At 36.5% G+C, this 22,271-nt stretch overlaps 1 protein-coding gene across 1 annotated transcript in view; it reads right to left on the reverse strand.

Moving 5' to 3' along the window:
* Positions 1-918: 918 nt before the first annotated feature.
* LOC137946046 (polygalacturonase-like) overlaps positions 919-22,271 on the reverse strand; it is a 29,705-nt gene continuing 8,352 nt past the window's right edge. The window contains exons 4-5 of the mRNA XM_068792216.1: positions 1,437-1,517; positions 919-1,140 (exon numbers count right to left, since the gene is read on the reverse strand). Coding sequence (XP_068648317.1) covers positions 919-1,140; positions 1,437-1,517 — 303 coding nt within the window. The remainder of the gene's footprint in view (positions 1,141-1,436; positions 1,518-22,271) is intronic.

Here is a 22,271-nt window from a genome sequence, read left to right on the forward strand (position 1 = left end):
TGGAAGATAGACTTTCTAACTTGACAAGTCATTTTGGAATGAACTTTGAACCCAACTTCACAAAAACAACATAAACGTCTAATAATTTAGATGTTCTAATTTTGTTCTTTTACTTTTTCATGCTTTTACAATCCTTCACTAAGATGCTCCCTCACGTACACTTGAGTAAAACTATGAATGCGGCAGATGATGTTTACTACTTTCTCTACATGGTGGTTGCACTTGATGCCCTAGAGTCTATATATGGTGGTTGCACTTGCACAAGTTTGAATTCATTCAGTGGTTTCGTTTTCTTTTTAATCGACAACAAGTGCAATAGCTGCTGGGCTGAGTGAGACATTATTCATCTCAGATGATGAATATTATATTCCTTTTAGTTGTTATCTTTGGAGTTTGGACCATGCATAATGGGCAGAGGGTGACACTTTAAATGACTTCAACACTGTGAGTGAGGTTACTAGTATGCACCTTTGTCAGACATAACTAACCCCTTCCTAACCTCTTCTCTATTTGTCAAAGATGATCCATATATCCAAGTAAACTAGCAACATCTTCTTTCTCGATCATCTACTCTGACAATACATCCACTCTGACAAGACAGAAGTGAAGGTGCTTATCCTGAAATTTGATCAGCTAATTAGGTTCTTCATGGTTGTCTATCGGACTAATGGTGTGAAATCTGATCATAAATTTGATACCACGAAGTATTAGAATCCACACTAATTAGGTTCATGCGTGGAGTAAGAGATTTTTGTGAAGAGAATAAATAAATCAAGAGAAAGAAACAATTTTCTTTCTTATTCAATATCTATATAGCTTGACACCACACGTCAGGGTGGAAGATTCAGGGCCTTTCAATACATGGCAAAATCAGGCCTCTTCAATTTCTATCTATTTAAGTACAAAATTTTCTATGTTTTAAGTCTCGGAACATCTGGGAACGACGAGGCCACGAGTGGTTCCATGCACGTTTCTGCAGGAGGACTCCACCGGCCGGTTCTGATAAGTGAGCTTAATGTTTTCCATCCCGATCTCTGTGCATGGTTTGCTCCCGCTGGAGTCCAGTTTCAGTGCCACTTCTGTCCTTGACGTCCCACGGATGTCATTGTAGCTGACTCTGCTAATTTTGACACCAGAAGACTGTAGAACCATAGAAAAAGGCAGAGATCAGAAGATTCAAGCAACTGAAATTAACCAGAGGATCTCTTTTAGTGTTTTCGATTTTAGGTTGACATCAAATTGATCCCTCCAATGAAGATGATGTAAAACTGGGTTTGACACTTTTTGACATTTGATCGCTTGACTCTAAAAAAGTCGACCGAAATTGGAGGACATTTATGCTGTCATCATCATTTACGCAACCCGATTCAAAATCCCTAATGCAAAACGTTTGTTATGGGCTAATTGGACCTTCTGAGGCGATTCGATATTCTTACCTGATCAGGGCAGCCATGATTTTCGGGGCAGTAATTCTTGTCAATAATGATGGGATTGTCGACATTGTTCATGATCGCATCCTGGAAAATAACTCCCTGCACGAACCCGTTTCTCCTTTCCTTGGTGGTTCTAACTACTATGTGATATTTATTGATGATGTAAGCAGAAAAGTATGAGTTTATTTTCTAAAAAGAAAATCTGATGTCTTTGATACATTCAAAAGATGGAGAACAATGGTTGAGAATGAGACATATTTGAAGGTGAAGTGCTTCCAGTCAGATAATAGGGGAGAATACATAGATGATGATTTCATACGGTACTGTGCTGATAATGGAACCAGGATAAAGAAGACCATTCCTGGAAGAAATTTACATGATATAGCCGTAGGGTTTCAAAACACAAGGAAAAGAGAAAATAGTGTGCAAACTTTAAAAGAGTTGGTATAGTCTTAAACAGGCTCTAAGATAATGGTATAAAAAGTTTGACACCTTTATGAGTAGTAATGGTTTATTGAGGTGCCACGCGAATCATTATTGTTATGTGAAGAAGCTTGATGAGTCCTACATTATTCTACAACTTACAAACAAGAAATAGATAAATAGAAAAGGGATTTTGTCCAAGAAGTTTGCAATGAAGGATATAGGGGCTGCAAAACAAATCCTTGGGATAAGGATTACTAGGGACATTGATGTCTTGAAACTGTCACAAGAAGAATACGTGAAGAAGGTGTTGAGCAGATTTAACATGAATGATGCAAAACCAGTGAGTACTCCTTTGGCTAGTCACTTTAGGCTATCTAAGGAGCAGTCACCTTCTATAGAGCTAGAGTGAGCCTGCATGGCCAATGTGCCTTATGCTTCTGGAATTGGCAGTCTCATGTATGCCATGATGTGCACTAGACCAGACATAGCTCATGTAGTGGGAGTTGTGGGCAGATATATGAGTAATCCATGTAAACAATATTGGGAAACAGTGAAGTGGATTCTCAGGTATTTGAGAGGCACTGCAAACTCAACCTTATGTTTCAGAAAGTCAGATTTGGGATTAAAGGGTTATGTAGATGCAGACATGGCTGGAGACATAGATGGCAGGAAGAGTTCCACTGGATATGTATACACATTGGGTGATACAACAATTAGTTGGATCTCAAAGTTGTAGAAGATTGTTTCTGTTTCCACTACTGAGGCGGAATATACCATTGTGACCAAAACCAGCAAAGAGATGGTATGGCTGTAGTCTTTCTAAGAAGAATTAGGCTCAAGCATGGAAAGAATGTGTGGTATTGTGACTGTCAAAGTGTTATTCCTTTAGAAAAGAATCTTATTGATCATGCCAGAACAAAGCACATACAGGTGCATTCACTTTGTCAGATCGGCTTTTGAGGATGTAGTCATAGCACTTGAGAAGATTCAAGGAAGTCAGAATTCGGCTGATATGTTGACAAAGACCATTACGATTGAGAAACTGAAGTTGTGTGAAACTTTAGTTGGACTTCGCTCTGAGAATTGAGAAGTTGTTGCCGTTGTAGAGGAGATATTGATGACGAATTAGTCTCCAAGTGGGAGATTGTTAAGTTGTGGTACCTAATCAATGCTCTATGCTATTTCATTAAGGGCAGTTTGGGAATTTTAATCTTGTATCGCTGTTGCCCTAGTGTTTTCTTTATATTTGAGCCATCACTATTAGGGTTTTATCATCAATTTCAGAAACATCATTAGTTGCGGCTGAGAGAGGTTAGAGAAAAATCACATGCAACTGTGTGCGATTTCTCTTGTGAACTATTTCATCTTCATAGTAGATTACTACAGCGGCAGAAGATAGGACATAGTCTCACTTCGAGGTGAACCTGTACAAATCTTGTTTGTTCTCGTGTTTGCTTTTTCGTTCTTCTGCATTTATTATTATTGCTCTCGTTAGTTTGAAATTAGCGCATCTAATTCCTAACAATGTCCTCATGAATAGTATCTAAGTAAAATCTAGCACGACTAGTCCTAGAAATAAAAGATAACTTTTGGCTTTTAGCAATTTGAAATCCACACAAATTTCATGCTTACAAGATAATTTTATTAACTTCTTATTGACTATACTAGAAAGAGATCTCTTAGAGAGATGTCTTAATTGATTGTACCAAATTCAGCAAGAAAAAATGTAGAGGCAGATAAAGCATGCTCCTTGTTTTGAAAAGCAAACAGCCCTTTATATATAGTCCCTTGAGCCATTAAAGTGTCATTCTACAAAGACATAACATCAAAGTAATTAGCAAAAAATCAATGGAGCAATTATTATTTTTAGTAAACTTATGAACTGAAATCATTATAGTAGGAAGATAAAGAGTACGAGGAAGAGTGAAGGAGTTATTAGTGGTAAATAAAAGTACCAGTCCACCAGATTGTATAGGCAATCAAAAATAAGTGCCTTTGATTTCTAGAAAAAAATTATGGAGAAATATATTAGTTTGTTATCATTAAAATATGGGTTCTTAGAGGAACAGTAAGCCTCAATTCCCACAAAAACTTGGTGCATGCAACTCTAACACAGTTGGGATATGACAAAAGAAGAAAAAGTGTGAAGAAACTATTAGAAGATAGTCCCGTATAGATTAGTGAGAATAAGATCTTGGGTATATTAGTTTGAAAATAAGGTTTTTAACTTGACTAGTCATTTTAGGATGAGTCTTAGGTTCATCTTTATATAGTATCAGAGCAGGTGTTCATACGTGATGCTCCAAATTGTCCACTTATAGGAACCATATACGGTAGCTTACTTGCACTTGCACAAGTTTGAATTCATTCAGTGGTTTAGTTTTCTTTTTTAATCGACAACAAGTGCAACAGCTGCTGGGCTGAGTGAGACAGTATTCATCTCAGATGATGAATATTATATTCCGTTTAGTTGTTATCATTCAGTGGTTTAGTTGTTATCAGATAATTAGGTTCTTCATGGTTGTCTGCCGGACTAGTTGTGTGAAATCTGATCATATATTTGATACCATGCAGTAGTAGAATCCACACTAATTAGGTTCGTGCATTGAGTAAGAGATTATTGTGAAGAGAAGAAATTAATCCAGAGAAAGAAACAGTTTTCTTTCTTATTCAATATCTATATAGCTTGACACCACACGTCGGGGCGGAAGATTCAGGGCCCTGCAGTACATGGCAAAATCAGGCCTCTGCAATATCTATCTATTCAAGCACATAATCTTCTATGTTTTAAGTCTCGGAACATCTTGGAACGACGAGGCCACGAATGGTTCCATGCACGTTTGTGCAGGAGGATTCCGCCAGCCGGTTCTGATAAGTGAGCTTAATGTTTTCCAGCCCGATCCCTGTGCATGGGTTGCTCCCGCTGCAGTCCAGTTTCAGCGCCACCTCTGTCCCTGACGTCCCACGGATGTCATTGTAGCTGACTCTGCTTCATTTACTGGAATCCCAAAGGACGTATCGGTATCTACACCGATGCAGCCGCAAATCCCGGCTCATGGCTGCCCACTCTCCGACGATGACGCCGGTGATGCGAACTCATAACGTAAAAAGACATCACCGTCCGTAAATACCGTAAGATCGCACGCCATCGATCACTGGAGCATGGTTTAATTTGCAGGAAAAAACTGCTGGTTCGATCATGGATTCCTTTTCTCGATCTACAGTTCCGAAAACTTCGTAGAGAAAGAAAAGATGTTTCTGTGGGAGTTACATAGATGTTAATTTGCAATTTAGATATCAAATGAATCACTTGGTATCTAAGTTATCCAATCTCTGATTTTGAGGGTTGAAATTTTAAAGATAGAAGAGCGAGATCTCGAACTCTGATGAAAGAAGGAAACATGATCAATTTGAGCAACTACAGAAGAAAACTTGCCAGATAATGGCTAGCAGCCATGGAAGCAGTAGCTCATGTTTGGAGCTAGTTGGCAAGGGGAGCAGAAGCCCATGTTTGGAGCGAGTTGGCAAGGCTATGTCCATGAAATACGAATTCACGCCTCGTTTTTATGACTTTGTTTGCAGCCGATGGAGAGACCTCCGTGATCCATTGACGATGGAGAGGATGGAAACAGCACCAGGAAAATTGACATTCTCTTACGAACTCGTCCTTGAATTAAGGAGTGCAAGTCTGAAATGTTTTACGGAGCCTTTGCTTGTTAACTTCCAGAATGTCAACCAGCGTAATCTACCGTATTTGTTTCTTGAAGCTTTCATCAGTATTTAAATGTTTGAAATCAGAATCCAGAAGTCGTCACGGAAACAGTTAAAAGAGCACGAACCTGTCAGTTACAGTAGATTTATGAATTAAAGTACATTTTCGGAGGCTTTCGCGGGGTGAAGAAGAAGATAGATTAGTTGAGTCTTCAACCAAATATAACTAACCTAGCGGAGAAATTAGACACCGACCAGGCCATGGTTTCTCAGTAATTTGCTCCAACTGGGAATTGGAACAGGAGGAATGAAGCAATCATATTAAAACTTAAAAGCAGGCAGATTTTCCGAAGCCGAACTGGATTAAGGGAAGAATTGAGTGGAGGAGATAAGACATGCGCGGCACTTGCTGTTTGCGAAGTATGATCTACCAACATATTCAATAACAAAAATATGATTTATTGATCATTTTTTGTGATTTTTTGGAGTACTTTTGGCTATTTTTTTAAAAAAGACCAAAATCAACCCTATCCACTCTAACAACTAGGTTTTTTGATTGTTAAGAAACATTCTATATATGTAAAACTCGACCCAAAGTCCCGAACAACACCTTTCTACACGAATTTTAAAGTTTGCTCCCAAGTGATTTCTCAAAGTACTTGTGCCAACAAAAGTTAAAAAAAGGTGTTTTTAGTGACGTTTACCATTGAGAGATAAGTATTTATGTGCACTAAGTTTTAAATCTGTATTTAATACCTTTTCTTTAATTTGTGGAAGATGAACACATTATTGATCTTAACGTTAATATTATTTTACCTGATTTTTAAAAATCTTTCCATATAGCCAACCTCTATAAAGCATTCAAGAGCATTGATTTTCAATACTTCTATTGCTGGTAGATTAACCATAGGAGTAGAGTAATCAACTAGTACTTTATTTTAATATCTTCCTTACAAGAGGAGTATTGATATATTGAGACCAAGTCCCCTTGCAAAACCGCCAACTTCAATTGAATGTTGTTAAATCCCTTATTTCTGTCCAAGTTGCCAGTACCTAGGAGCTACCAACCATAAGTCCCAAGGTGTTTGGGCTGGTATTGTAAATTGAGTGTCTAGGGGCTCTATATAGTAGATGTCTTTTAGCTGACAATTCTAGGATAAGGGATCCTTGGGAGTTTATTATCAATCTGAAATATTTATTGTGAACCAATTTATATAAAAATCCTTAGTAGTGTGGTTAATAATCATATTATATTTTAATTACTACTTGTGCAATTAAGATAAAAATTGGTTATAAAATCTAATAAACCTATTCATGCATTCCTTGCTCTAGGTTTATCCTTATGAGACCTTACAAATGAAGGAGAATGAAAACTCATTTCAATTAAAAACTAACATTATAAACTAGAAGAACAACCACCAACATAACTACATATGGAACAAAAACTTAAGAAAGGAAGGAAGAAAAATGAAGTATCCCAAATGCATAATATTAGTTTAATCACGACTTGAACAAGAGGGAAAATGTACAAATAGTTTGTAATCTTCTTCTATCACCATGAACTTTGTTAGACATAGAACTCTTAGTTTTCTTAAACTTTTTAAAAATTCAAAGATAACGCACATTTGGCCTCTCCAAAACGAATACTAAGAGCACTTATCTTCAATCTTCCAAGCCTTCTCTTGGTGTCATCCAACACCCAAGATTCATTTGTAAGTGAAATCTCAAAAAACACAAAAGTGGAAGGGACAAAAACTTACAACAAGCCCTTAAGAAAGGAAGAAAGGAAAAATGAAGCATCCCAAATGCATAATATTAGTTTAATCACAACTTGGAGGGAAAATGTACAAATAATTTGTAATATTCTTGTGCCACCATGACCTTTGTTAGATACAAAACTGTTAGTTTTCTTAAACATTTTAAACACTCAATGATAAAGCATATTTGGCCCCTCCACAATAAGTACAAAGAGCACACATCTTAAAGCTTTCAAGCATTCTCTTGGTTTCATTCAACAAGAAGATCTACCTATAGTCAACATCTCAAAATACTTAAAAGTGGAAAGAACAAAAACTTACAACAAGCCCCTTATGAAAGGAACAAAGAAAAATGAAGCATCCCAAATGCACTATATTAGTTTAATAACAACTTGAACTAGAGGGAAAAAGTACAAATGATTTGTAATCTTCTTCTGCCATCATGAACTTTGTTAGACACAGACCTCTTAGTTTTCTTAAATGTTTTTAAAAAAATAATTATAAAGCACATTTGCCCTCTCCACAATGAATACTAAGAGCACTTATCTTCAATCTTCCAACCCTTCTCTTGGTTTCATTCAACACCCAAGATCCATTTGTAATTGACATCTCAAAAAACTTAAAAGTGGAATTTATCTCCTAATATTTTTAAGAGAACTTTGTATGCTTCTAAATTGCAGCTCATTTAAACCCCTAGCATCTTAATTATAAATAACAAGCACTTAAGATGCCCTCCATAATAAAAAAAATAAGCATCCAAATAACATCTATAGAGGAGACAAAAGGCATAACAAACCCTCTTGCATTTTAATACTCAAGAGGCTACATCAATCCTTAAAAGTAGGTCTTATGCAACTCTTGAAAGGAACATCAATCTAATGCAATAGTCTATGTAGACATCTATGAGATTATATATAAGAATAGTTGAGAATAAGTAATAGTCGTAATAATCCAAGCAAATATGTCTAAAGAAAAAGAAGTGAGCAGAAGAACTAGGGAGGCATCGAACCGAGCTGGTTCACTAGCAGCTCAAGCTCGGATTGGTTCCAGCTCAATTTGATTCGATTTATCTAGATCATGAACCGAGATTCAGATGAGGCTCGTTTAAGTTAATGAGTCGAGCTCGACCGAACCATGGTTCGGTTCAAAAGCTCACGAGCCGACTCGTTAACTTAACGAGGGTCTAGGACTCGGGGATTTAGGAGGCGGGAGAGGCAGCGGGAGGTCGACTCTTCGAGTTCGTCTCTTCATCTTTCATTCTCTCGGGAATCATGGGGAGTAGAGAAATGGCGTTCATCAGGCGGCGATTTAGAAAAAAATAGGGAGATTTTGTCTTCTTATTCCTCATTCTCCCTCTCTGATTCCTTACTCTCAGTCTCTTAGTCTCCAATTTTTTTCCTCTTCTATTTTTTCCTCTTTGATCTTCTTCGTCTTCAATTTCTTCCTCTGAACTTCTTCCGCACCGACATAAATGACAAAAAGGGTAAGTTGTTTTATTCTTAATCTTCTGGGTTTTTTTTTTCCGGCGACCTAACATTGACTTTTTTTTATCTTATATATTTCATTATTTATCTTTGATCCTTCCTACTTATTTATCAAAGGTAATATCTCTCAGCCTCTCCGCTACTGTTGATTTTTAAGTTTTTAGCTCATATCATTCTGTCGTGTTTTGCGTTTTAAGTGTTTTGTATTAATGTTTTAACTCACCACCTCTCACTCCTTAGATTCGGCACTCTGTGTGTTTCCTTTGCCTTTTCCCACAAATTAAAAGGTTCGGAGAACTCCATATTCTCGAATTGTATTGTTTGAAGCAAAAATCCCATCATGACTTCGGTGAGAAACTCTCTCTTCTATTTGAATTTTCATTTTATTCCTCATGTTTGGGAACTGTTGGAATCTCGTTTCTTACTCCAAAAGTGGCTTTTTGGATTTATTGGTTCTTTTCATCTAAACTTTGTCGTCTTGATTTGTTGTACTTGTTTGGGGTTTCAATTTCTTTGTTGGAGATTGTCATTTTCTAGGATGTTTGTGTTCGAAATTATCCATTTTGCAGCTTACTCTACAGGTTACTTGCAGATATTTTGGATGTTGTGTGCTGGATCTTTAACTCTTTGTGGGGGATCACTTTGTCTTCACTGATGATTTGTTTTTTGTGAGAACTTTTCGGCTTAGTTGTAGGGGATCAGTTTTATTGGTAATGAGAGAAACATATTTCTGTTATGAAACACCTAGTCAACCTCTTCTTCCCTCTTCCGTTCCACTTTTTCTTCTTTGTTAATTTCCCACACATTATTCTCTTTCTTTCTCCTTATCTCTCTATCATTATTCTCTTTCTTTCTCCTTATCTCTCTAAAATCTTTTCTTTAAACAGTAGATATTTTTCATGCAAGAGTCTAAGTTAGTATATAAAACTACCAATTTCTTTCACAATCCATTTAGATTATTTTGAAATTAAAAAATAAAAATACAAATTTCTGATTTTAAAAAAACTTACACATTTCATTTCAATAGCTAAGTTCAATAAATTTTTAAATGTTGTTGAATAATTTTTATGTTATTTGACATTTTGATGTAAAAACATTTATTAATATATGACTTCCTGTTACATCCATCCTTTCTTATTTTTGTAAATATAAGGTAATAAAATGTGTAATGATAAATTTGATTTTTAAAGTCTAAAATATTTATTTTTCAAATAATATAATATTTTTTAATTAATAAATATTTTAAATCGATAATAAAAAATATTAAATATGTAAGAGTAAGATTTTTAATTAATTAATACACTAATTTTATATTATATTATTGTAAATATAAGGTAAAAAAACGTGTATCGAAATGTTTGATTTTATAACACTAAAGTAAATTTTTTTATAATTTTTAATTTTTTTAAATCGATAATAAAATGTGATAAATAAGTAAGAGTAAAATTTTTTAATTAATTAGTATATTTATTTTATTTTTCATTATTTTAAGTATAAAGTAATAAAAAGTGTATCGATAAATTTGAAAAAAAATGTACTGATAAATTTGATTTTTAAACTCAAAACTAAAATTTTTAAAACATTTTAATTAAATTTTATTTTTAAATATCTAATAAAAAAGTGTTAAACAGGTAAGAGTAAGAATTTTTAAAAAATGCATTATTTTAAATATAAGGTAAAAAAAAAGTGTACCGATACATTTATTTTTTAAAATCTTAAATAAAATTTTCATTTTTTATCAATTAATAAATATTTTAAATATATAATAAAAGGTGTTGTAAGATTTTTTATTAATTATAGATTTTTAATAATTTATTATTTTTTCAGATAAATTGTATTTTTAAACTTTAAAATAACTTTTTTGTGTAATTTTTTCCATTTATAATTTTTTTAAATCGATAATAAATGGGTAAGAGTAAGATTTTTTATATTTATAAATATTTTAAAGTGATAATATGTTAGTAAGATTTTAAATTAAGTAGTATACTTATTTTATTTTTTATTTTTTAACTATTATTACTAAATTTCATATATTTTTAATTAATAAATATTTTAATCGATAATAAATGGTGTTAAATAGGTAAGAGTTAATTTTTTAATTATTTTTTTTTTATAATTTATTATTTAAAATATAAGGTAATAAAAAATGTATTCATAAATTTAATTTAAAAAATTATTCAATTTTTTTGTCATTTAAGGATGTGGCATCTTATTTGGCTGCAGACGGGTTGAAATCATGATGTGGTAGTCGATGTGTCTATTTACTCACATAGTGTTGATGACAATACGACATGTACTTAGTTAAAGCTTACGTGTCATATTTGAATCTGCACATGGACAGTGGACGGGTCAAAGTTGGGTACTTTTCAAAATAATTTCAAAGTTATGTTATTTACTGAAATAAGTTTTTAAAAAAGGGTAATTTAAAAAAATATATTTAAATATTTTTTTTCAATATGTTAAAATAATTATCTTTTGAAAAAATTTTGAAAAAAAATTTAAAAAAAAATTAATATTAAAAAGAATTAATTTATTATAAATTTTTTGACATAAATTAATTATTTTTAAAATATATTATAATTTTAAAATTTTGAAATATTTTCAAAAAAATTAAAAATATATGCTAATATTTTTAAAAACCAAAATTTTAATTTAGGAAAAAAATAATTAAATTTTAATATAACTATCGTACTAGCATGAATTGCTAACTTTGAGCAGAGAAATTAGACACCTACCAGGCCATGGTTTCTCAGTAATTTGATCCGACTGGGAATTGGAACAGGAGGAATGAAGAAATATTATTAAAACTTAAAAGCAGGTAGATTTTTCGAAGCCGGACTGGATTAAGAGAAGAATTGAGTGGAGAAGATAAAACACATGCGTGGCACTTGCTGTTAGCGAATCTCAACCGGAAGGCATTGGTAAGTAAACTACTCTCTGTAATTAAAAAGGAGTTTTCCATGACGCCACCGAAACGATGGAATTTTATAGTTTGCTCCCAAGTGATTTTTCACAGTGCTAGTGGTAACAAAAGTAAAAAAAAGGGTGTTTTTAGTGACGTTTACCATTGAGAGCTAAGTATTTATGTGCACTGAGTTTTAAATTTGTATCGAATACTTTTTTATTAATTTGTGGAAGGTGAACTCATTATTGATCTTAACGTTTATGCCAACCTCTCTAAAGCATTCAAGAGCATTGATTTTCAATACTTATATTGCTGGTAGATTAACCATAGGAGTAGAGTAATCAACTAGTACTTTATTTTTATATCTTCCTTACAAATATTGATATATTGAGACCAAGTGCCCTTGCAAAACCTCCAACTTCAATTGAATGTTGTTAAATCCCTTATTTTGGTCCAAGTTGCTAGTACCTAGGAGCTAGAGGTGGCATCGAATCGAGCCGGTTCGTGAGTGGCTTGAGCTCGGCTCGGTTTGATTCGAGATCTAGATAAAGATCGTTTGTGTTATTGAGCCGAGCTCGACTGAACCATGATTCGGTTTCAAAGTTCCCAAGCCGGCTCGTTAACGGGCTCGAGAGTCGGGGATTCGGGAGCAGGACCAAGGGGGGGGGGGGGGGGGGCAGCTTCCTTCCCTCGTCACCGCCGAGTCCTCTGTCCGCTGCTATCGCCGTCAACAGCTGATCGTCGGCCGCCTTCGCCGCTTGGTTCCATTTTCTTCATTCGATTTCTTCCTCCCCTAGTCTGCCTTCGCCTCTGTTTCCGTCACCGCCGCTTTTGTCGCCTCCATCATCACCCCCCCCCCCCCCCCCCCCCCCACCAACGTTTTAGTAGAAATACATTTCTAGGGACTATTGATGGTTTTTTCAATAAATATTGAGAAGATAGCTCTTGTAGAAATGCGTTTCTAGGGACTATTAGAGCCTCATGTTTTTTGGAAATATTTTTCTAATTGAAAATTCTTATTAAAAAAATCTTTTAATTTTCTAAGTAAGATTTTCCTGCCAAGATGGGCTAGAAAACCGTATAGATAATTTTTGAATAAGTATTTGACAATTTATGATGTAATACTTTTAGCAAGTAGCAATTTTGTGTTTGAATTTTTATTTGATTAAAAATTTATCAATAAGTATAGTAATATATTAGATTGATTATTAATTTTCCTAGAAGAGGCTATAAGAGGTCCATTTAAGTTTCCTAAGATAATTTTAAAATATTTCTTGTAATTTTCTAGTAAGTCACTAATAGTAATAGGATTTTATTTAAAGGAATTTTTGGAAATATGTATCAATGGAAAAATATTTCTAGTTTTTCCTAGAATATAAATTTTCAACCAGGGGCACTAAGGAGGTCATAGTAAATTTATGGTCAGATTCAAAAATAAAAAAATAAGCTAGACAACATTTGGGGTAAAAAAGATTAATATTGGTGCGTTCTAATCCATTATTGAAATTCAATCCTGAACCTCTTCTATCATTCTTTTTTTTAAGATGTATGCATAATTTTATATATAATTTATTTAACATATATTTTATCTAGAGTATTAAATGTAGGTTAAACTCGAACTCGGTTAAAATTATTAGGCTTGAGGTTAGGGTCGGCTTGAGCTCGAGTTTGAAATATTTAAATCAAGCTCGACTAGATCATAGGAAGGTTTGGACTCAGCTGGATTCGATGCCACCCTTATGCCCAATTTTAAGTAGAGGTCATGCCCAATTTTATGTAGAGGTCATTCCTAATTTTATGTAAAATGTATGCCCAATTTAATGTAAACTGTATGCATACTTTTATATACAATTTATTTGATATGTATTTTTTGAAAAAAATTAAATGAATGTTGAAGCTTGAGCTTGGCTGGAACTCGGTTAAAATTATTGGGCTCGAGCTCAATAACAATTTTAGGCTTGAGCCTGGGCTCAGCTCGAGTTTGAGTTCAAAATATTTAAATCAAGCTCGACTCGAACATAGGCAAGTTCGGGCTCAGCTCAGTTTGATGCCACCCCTACTAGGAGCTACCGACCATAAGTCCCAAGGTGTTTGGGTTGGTGTTGTAAATTGAGTGTCTTGAGGCTCTATATTGTAGATGTCTTTTGGCTGACAATTCCAGGATAAGGGCTCCTTGGGAGTTGAGTATCAATCTGAAATATTAATTGTGAACCAATTTATATAAAAATCCTTAGTATTGTGGTTAATAATCATATTATATTTTAATTACTACCTATGCAATTAAGATATAAATTGGTTATAAAATCTGATAAACCTATTCATGCATTCCCTGCTCTAGGTTTATCCTTATGAGACCTTACAAATGAAGGAGAATGAAAACTCATTTCAATTAAAAACTAACATTATAAAATAGAAGAGCAACCACCAACATCACTACATATGGAACAAAAACTTAAAAAAGGAAGGAAGAAAGATGAAGTATCCCAAATGCATAATATTAGTTTAATCACAACTTGAACTAGATGGAAAATGTACAAATAGTTTGTAATCTTCTTCTATCACAATGAACTTTGTTAGAGACATAACTCTTAGTTTTCTTAAACCTTTTTAAAATTCAATGACAACACACATTTGGCCTCTCCACAGCGAATACTAAAAGATCTTATCTTCAATCTTCCAAGCTTTCTCTTGGTGTCATCCAACACCCAAAATCCATTTGTAAGTGAAATCTCAAAAAACTCAAAAGTGGAAGGGACAAAAACTTACAACATGCCCCTTAAGAAAGGAAGAAATAAAAAATGAAGCATCCCAAATGCAAAATATTAGTTTAATCACAACTTGGAGGAAAAATGTACAAATAATTTGTAATCTTCTTGTGCCACCACGACTTTGTTAGATACAAAATTGTTAGTTTTCTTAAACATTTTAAACACTCAATGATAAAACATATTTGGCGTCTCCACAATAAGTAAAAAGAACACATATCTTCAAGCTTTCAAGCATTCTCTTGATTTCATTCAACACGAAGATCCATCAGTTGACATCTCAAAAAACTTAAAAGTGGAAAGAACAAAAACATACAACAAGCCCCTTAAGAACGGAAGAAAGAAAAAATGAAACGTCCCAAATGCATTATATTAGTCTAATCACAACTTGAACTATAGGAAAAAAGTACAAATGATTTGTAATCTTCTTATGCCATCATGAACTTTGTTAGACACAAAACTCTTAGTTTTCTTAAATGTTTTTAAAAAATTAATGGTAAAGCACATTTGGCCTCTCCACAATGAACACTGAGAGCACTTATCTTCAATCTTCCAAGCTTTCTCTTGGTTTCATTCAACACCCAAGATCCATTTGTAATTGACATATCTAAAAACTTAAAAGTGGAATTTATCTCCTAATATTTGTAAGAGAACTTTGTATGCTTCTAAATTTCAGCTCATTTAAACCCCAAACATCTTAATTATAAACACCAAGCACTTAAGATGCCCTCTTGCATTTTAATACTCAAGAGGCTACATCAATCCTTAAAAGTACGTCTTATGCAACTCTTGAAAGGAACATCAATCTAATGCAATAGTCTATGTAGACATCTATGAGATTATAAATAAGAATAGTTAAGAATAAGTAATAGTCTCAATAATCCATGCAAATGTGTCTAAAGAAAAAGAACTGAGCAGAAGAATTAGGGGTGGCATCGAACCGAGCCAATTCACAAGCGGCTCGAGCTTGGCTCAGTTCTGGCTCGGTTCAATTAGATTTATCTGGATCTCGAACCAAGTTCAAGATTTAAATGAGGCTTGTTTAAGTTAATGAATCGAGCTCCACCGAACCATGGTTTGGTTCACAAGCTCGCGAGCCGGCTCTTTAACATAACGAGGGCTCGAGACTTAGGGAATTAGGAGGCGGTAATGGGAGTGGGAGGTCGACTCTTCAAGCTCGTCTCTTCGTCTTTCGTTCTCTCAGGAATCATGGGGAGTAAAGAAATGGTGCTCGTCAGGCGGTGATTTAGAGAAAATAGGGAGATTTTGTCTTCTTATTCCTCATTCTCCTATTTGATTCCTTACTGTTAAGCACCTAGCCAATACTCCCCAAAAGAGCGGCCTGTTAGGAGTGAAAAACATAGGTACTTAACCACCCAGGACCATAACAGTACATCCCCCCCTCCCGAGCCGACGACCACGGTGGCAATAACACAACAACGCTCGCCGGTGGAGGGATCCCATACTCCCTGTCGGCATCACGCCAGGGGCGTGAGGTCCACCTGCGCCGTTAATCGCGGGGATTCAAAGTCAGGACGTAGCGCTTGCTCTGATACCAAATGTTAAACACCTAGCCAATACTACCCAAAAGACCGGTCTGTTAGGAGCGGAAACATAGGTACTTAACCACCCAAGACCATAACAGTACACCCCGCCCTCCCAAGCCAACGACCACGGTGACAATAACACAACAATGCTTGCCGGTGGAGGGATCCCGTACTCCCTGTCGGCATCACGCCAGGGGCGTGAGGTCCACCTGCGCCGTTAATCGTGGGGATTCGAAGTTAGGACGTAGCGCCTACTCTGATACCAAATGTTAAGCACCTAGTCAATACTACTCAAAAGACCGGCCTGTTAGGAGCGGAAGACATAGGTACTTAACCACCCAGGACCATAACACTTACTCTCAGTCCCAGTCTCCGATTGCTTACTCTCAGTCTCAGTCTCCAATTTTTTTCCTCTTCAATTTCTTTTTCTCTAGTCTTCTTCCTCTTCGAGTTTATTTGCGTTAATGTGTGCTTCACTCAAAGGGAAAATTAAGTTTCCCTCTATGTTGATATTTATCTCTTTCGAACTGATCGACACGCAGCGAAAAAATAGGGCTCCATCGGGATTTACAGAGACTACAGCGGAAGAGAAACAGACAAGCTTCTCGAAGATATCTTGGCATTGGGAGAAAACCAGAGGTAAGCTCGGGACTCTCAGCGCCGAGAGAGAAACAGAGGGAGGCTCGGGTCTCAACACCGTGAGCACTGCCGCTCGGCGTAGCTGTCGGAACAGAGTAGGTTTTGGTCATGACGAGAAGGGAAGAGAGAGAGCTCGGGTGACTCTCGTTGTTGCCGGAGAAGAGAGAGTATGTGGGACTCTTGTTGTTGCCGTAAATGAGCGAGGTCGTCGCTGTTGCTGAAGAAGAGAGAGACGTGGAGGCTCGGGAGTTCGGATCTCTGCATCGGTGTGTACGGCAAGTGGGAGAAAGCTCGGGACTCAGATACAGAGGAGCTTTCTCACCGTCGTGAGGTTTCGGCGATGTCACCGGAAGAGATTGGCTCGGGTCTCAGCGCTGTCGCTGGAATAGGGAGGCGTTCCAGGTGCTGCTTGTAGAGGCAACAGGGAGGCCGTCTCAGGTACTGCTGGTAGAGGCAGCAGGGAGGCGTCTCAGGTGCTGATGGTAGAGGCAGCAGGGAGCCGTCTAAGGTGCTGCCGGTAGAAGCAGTAGGGAGGCCGTCTCAAGTGTTGCTGGTAGAGGCAGTAGGGAGCCGTCTCAGGTGCTGCTTGTAGAGGCAGTAGGGAGGCAGTCTCAGGTACTGTTGGCAGAAGCAGCATGGAACCATCTTAATTGTTGTTGGCAGAGGCAGCAAGGAGCCGTCTCAGGTGTTGCTGGTAGAGGCAGCAGGGAGGCCGTCTCAGGTCCTGCTGGCAGAGGCAACAGGGAACTGTCTTAGGTGCTGCTAGCAGAGGCAGCAGGGAGCCATCTCAGGTGCTGCTGGTAGAGGAGGCGTCTCAGGTGCTGTTGGTAGAGGCAACAGGGAGTCATTGCTGTGAGAGAGAGTGTGATGACGCTGCTAATATAACAGATAAGCATCTCTATTGTATTGTGATTCCTTTGATTTGAAATGAAATCCTCTACAACTCCCGTAGACGTAGGCAATTTGCCGAACTACGTAAATTTTTTGTGCCGTGTGATTACTTGTTACTTTGTTGTCATTAGTTTTACTGGTATCAGAGCTGAGGTTTGGGTTTGAGGAAAAAGATGGCTAGAGAGAGATGAGAAGATTGTGTACAAGGACACCGTGTAGTGCAGAGATGCGAGTGACGGGGAGAGTGGGTCCAGAGCACACACTCCTATTATTTTGCAATCAGATCGAGAGCTGTCCACTCATACAGCTACAGTTCGTAGAGTTACGAATAAACCTTACAAGATGAAAGTCTAGCAAGTGGGAGTTGGCCACAAAGGGTGTGACCCTTGAGAAACTGAAGTTGTGTGCTACTTCAGTTGGTTTTCTAGCATAAAGAGAGGAGCAATGAGTTGCAGAGGTGGAGGACGATACAGTGGGTGTACCAGTCTCCAAGTGGGAGAATTGTTGAGTGGTGGAGCCTGGCCCACACCACTCGAGTTTATTTTCGTTAGCGTGTAGCTCACTCAAAGGGAAAATTAAGTTTCTCTCTATGTTGATATTTATCTCTTTCAAATTGACCAACACGCAGTGAAAAAATAGGGCTCCATCGGGACTTACAAAGACTGTAGCGGAAGAGAAACAGACAAGCTTCTCGGAGACATCTTGACCCCGGGAGAAAACCAAAGGTAATCTTGGGACTCTCGGCGCCGAGAGAGAAACAGAGGGAGGCTCGGGTCTCGACACCGTGAGCACTGCCGATCGGCATAGCTGTCGAAACAAAGCAGGTTCAGGTCACTACGAGAAGGGAAGAGAGAGAGCTCGGGTGGCTCTCATTGTTGCCAGAGAGGAGAGAGTCTATGGGACTCTTGTTGTTGTCGTAACCAAGTGACATCGTCACTGTTGCTAAAGAAAAGAGAGTCGTGGAGGCTCGGGACTTCGGATCTCTACATCGGTGTGTGCGGCAAGTGGGAGAAAGCTCGGGACTCAGATACAGAGGAACATTCTCACCGTTGCGAGGTTTCGGCATTGTCGCCGGAAGAGATTGGCTCGGGTTTCAGCGCTATTGCCAGAAGAGACTGGCTTGGGTTTCAGAGCTGTCGCCAGAAGAGACTGGCTTGGGTCTCGGCGCTGTCGCCAGAATAGGGAGGAGTTCCAGGTGCTGCTTGTAGAGGCAACAGGGAGGCCGTCTCAGGTGCTGCTGGCAGAGGCAGCAGGGAGGCGTCTCAGGTGCTGATGGTAGAGGCAGCAGGGAGCCGTCTCAGGTGCTGCTGGTAAAGGCAGTAGGGAGGCTGTCTCAGGTGCTGCAAGTAGAGGCAGCAGGGTGCCGTCTCAGGTGCTGCTGGTAGAGGGAGTAGGGAGGCAATCTCAGGTGCTGCTAGCAGAGGTAGCATGGAACCGTCTCAGGTGTTGCTGGTAGAGGCAGAAAGGAAACCGTCTCAGGTGCTGTTGGCAGCGGCAACAAGGATCCGTCTCAGGTGCCGCTGGTAGAGGCAACAGGGAGGCCGTCTCAGGTGCTACTGGTAGAGGCAGCAGGGAGCCATCTCAGGTGTTGCTAGCAAAGGCAGTAGGGAGCCGTCTCAGGTGCTGTTGGTAGAGGCAGCAGAGAGGCCGTCTCAGGTGCTGCTGGCAAAGGCACCAGGGATCCATCTCAGGTGTTGCTTGTCTTGTTATCATCGGTTTTTTCCTAACATAGGGCCACATACTATCCGCTCCATCCACATGTTCCTCGTTCCTGGCCCAATAGAGATACAGTCGTCGCCGATTTTCATGGTGTTGTTGATGATGGTGACGTCGGTGGACAGTTGGACGTGGACACCGTCCGTGTTGGGGCTCTCATCAGGAGCCAAGAGTTGAATCCCATGAAACCTGATGCTCTTGCATAGGTTCACTGCAACATGAAAAAACTGGTTGTTGATTGACTTCAGGCCCCTGACGAGGACGTCTACGACACCGTTGAAGGCCAACGACTACAATCGAAATGAGCATTAGTTATAAGTAAACCATAACCATGTCCTTTGCAGAGACTAAGAGAGTTTCAGGTACCAACCCGAGCTCCTTGAGGGCATTTCCTACCGGTAGTCTTGCAAGCCCACAAACCTTTGACTCGGCCATCTAGTGTTCCGCCGTCGATGATAAGCCCCTTGACCTTGTTGAACAGGTCCCAGTTTCCGCTGCCATATGTTGCATAGTTGGTGGAAGCGACCAGTGTACTGTCCATTTTCATGGTCATTATGCTATTTCTACAGGGACCTTTGAAGATGATATGCTTGATCAAATATGACCTCGTGGCACGTCAACCGTCGCCAGCCTGACCGACGAGCAAGCTGCTTGCCATGCATTAAGGAATGCCCTACTCGAGTCGGTCTTATCGTCGCCTCTTGCGCCAAGTTGGACAACTTTGTAATCCCCATAAACAGCCAAGGGGAAGAAGAAGGTGAAGAACAAGAAGACGAGAAAATATCTGAGCTTCACCATCTCAGACAGAGAAAGAGACACTTCTAATTGGAAGAGATGAGTTGGTCGATGAAAGCAGCAGAAGTCTGTCTCATATTTATAGCTTCTGAGTTGAATTTCCATCATTAAGTAGCAGCAGCCAGAACCAGAGTTTGAGCTAGAATTCTCGATGAGATGGCGGACTCTGGACCATCTTCATTCCATTGACATTACTTTTGTATAGTCGATCGTTAGGCCTTAATGCAAACAAATTAATCTGTTGGACTGTCTTTCACCAACCCACATCAACAGAGTAAAATATATATAGGCGAAGTGAGATTAGATAGTAAACCACCCAACTCCTCCTGGTTTCATTCTTTCACAGTTAGGCTGAGAATATTTGAAAAAAATGTTCAGCTCTCTCATCGGGGTGAGTATGTTCAATTGATATTTATAATAGATTACATCATAATCAAAGGGATTTTACAATTGATATGGTTGTACAATAAATAGAAGAATGGAGTTTGATGATCTCCTGTAATTGTGGGTCAAGGGCCTCTCTAAGGAAGCCCGTAAATAGAGCAGTTATTCTCTATCAGAGTAAATTGAGGCACACGATCTTCAACAGCCCCCCGCAAACTAAGCGTCGGATTAGGACTGACGTGTAGCTTGAATCGAAAAAATTGAAAGAGAGGCCAAGACACACTTTTGGTGAATATATCTACAACCTGTAAGTGAGAGGGCACATACTGAGTGCGAAGTTTTCCAACAACAAAATTTTTCAAAGAAAGTATATGTCTAACTCAACTTGCTTGACCCGCTTGTGAGCAACAGGATTGCATGCAAAAGTTTAAGTTAGTAAGTGCATATATATATATATATATATATATATATAGATATATATATATATATATAGATATATATATATATATATAGATATATATATATATAGATATATATATATATATATATAGATATATATATATATATCTATATATATATATATAGATATGCATATAAAACTACCAATTTCTTTCACAATCCATTTATGTTATGTTGCAATTAAAAAATAAAAATAAAAATTTCTGTTTATAAAAAAACATACACATTTCATTTCATTAGCTAAGTTCGATTAATTTTTAAATGTTGTTGAATAATTTTAATGTTATTTGACATTTTGATGTAAAAAAATTTATTAATATATGACTTCCTTTTACATCCATCCTTGCTTATTTTTTTTAAATAAAAGGTAATAAAATGTATAACGATAAATTTGATTTATAAACTCTAAAATATGTTTTTCAATTAATAAAACATTTTTTAATTAATAAATATTTTAAATCAATAATAAAAAAGTATTAAATAAGTAAGAGTAAGATTTTTAATTAATTAATATACTAATTTTATATTCTATTATTTTAAATATAATGTGTATCGAAATATTTGATTTTAAAACACCAAAGTAAATTTTTTTAATAATTTTTAATTTTTTTTAAATCGATAATAAAATGTGATAAATAAGTAAGAGTAAGATTATTTAATTAATTAGTATATTTATTTTATTTTTCATTATTTTAAGTATAAGTGTAAAAAAGTGTATCGATAAATTTGAAAAACATTTATTGATAAATTTAATTTTTAAACTGAAAAATAAAAGTTTTAAAATATTTTAATTAGAAAAATATTTTAAATCGCTAATAAAAAAGTGTTAAATAGGTAAGAATAAGAATTTTTAATAACTTATTATTTTAAATATAAGGTAATAAAAAGTGTAACGATACATTTATTTCTTAAACTCTTGAATAAAATTTTCATATTTTATTAGTTAATAGATATTTTAAATCGATAATAAAAGGTGTTGTAAGATTTTTAATAATTTATTATTTTTTTCAGATAAATTGTATTTTTAAACTCTAAAACACATTTTTTTCTATTTATAAATATTTTAAAGTGATAATATGTTAGTAAGATTTTAAATTAAGTAGTATACTTATTTTATTTTTTATTTTTTAAACAATTATTACGAAATTTCATATTAAGAAATATTTTAATCGATAATAATTGGTGTTAAATAGGTAAGAGTTAATTTTTAATTAATTATTATTTATTATTTAATTATAAGGTAATAAAAAGTCTATTCATAAATTTAATTTAAAAAAATTATTCAAGTTTTTATCATTTAATGACGTAGCAATCGATGTGTCTATTTACTCACGTAGTATTGATGATGTGGCGATACGT

The sequence above is a fragment of the Aristolochia californica genome, unplaced genomic scaffold (genome assembly GCF_029961685.1).
Source record: "Aristolochia californica isolate CCGP_79_NKW_82.1479 unplaced genomic scaffold, dmAriCali1.0.hap1 SCAF_1, whole genome shotgun sequence".
Taxonomy (NCBI): domain Eukaryota; kingdom Viridiplantae; phylum Streptophyta; class Magnoliopsida; order Piperales; family Aristolochiaceae; genus Aristolochia; species Aristolochia californica.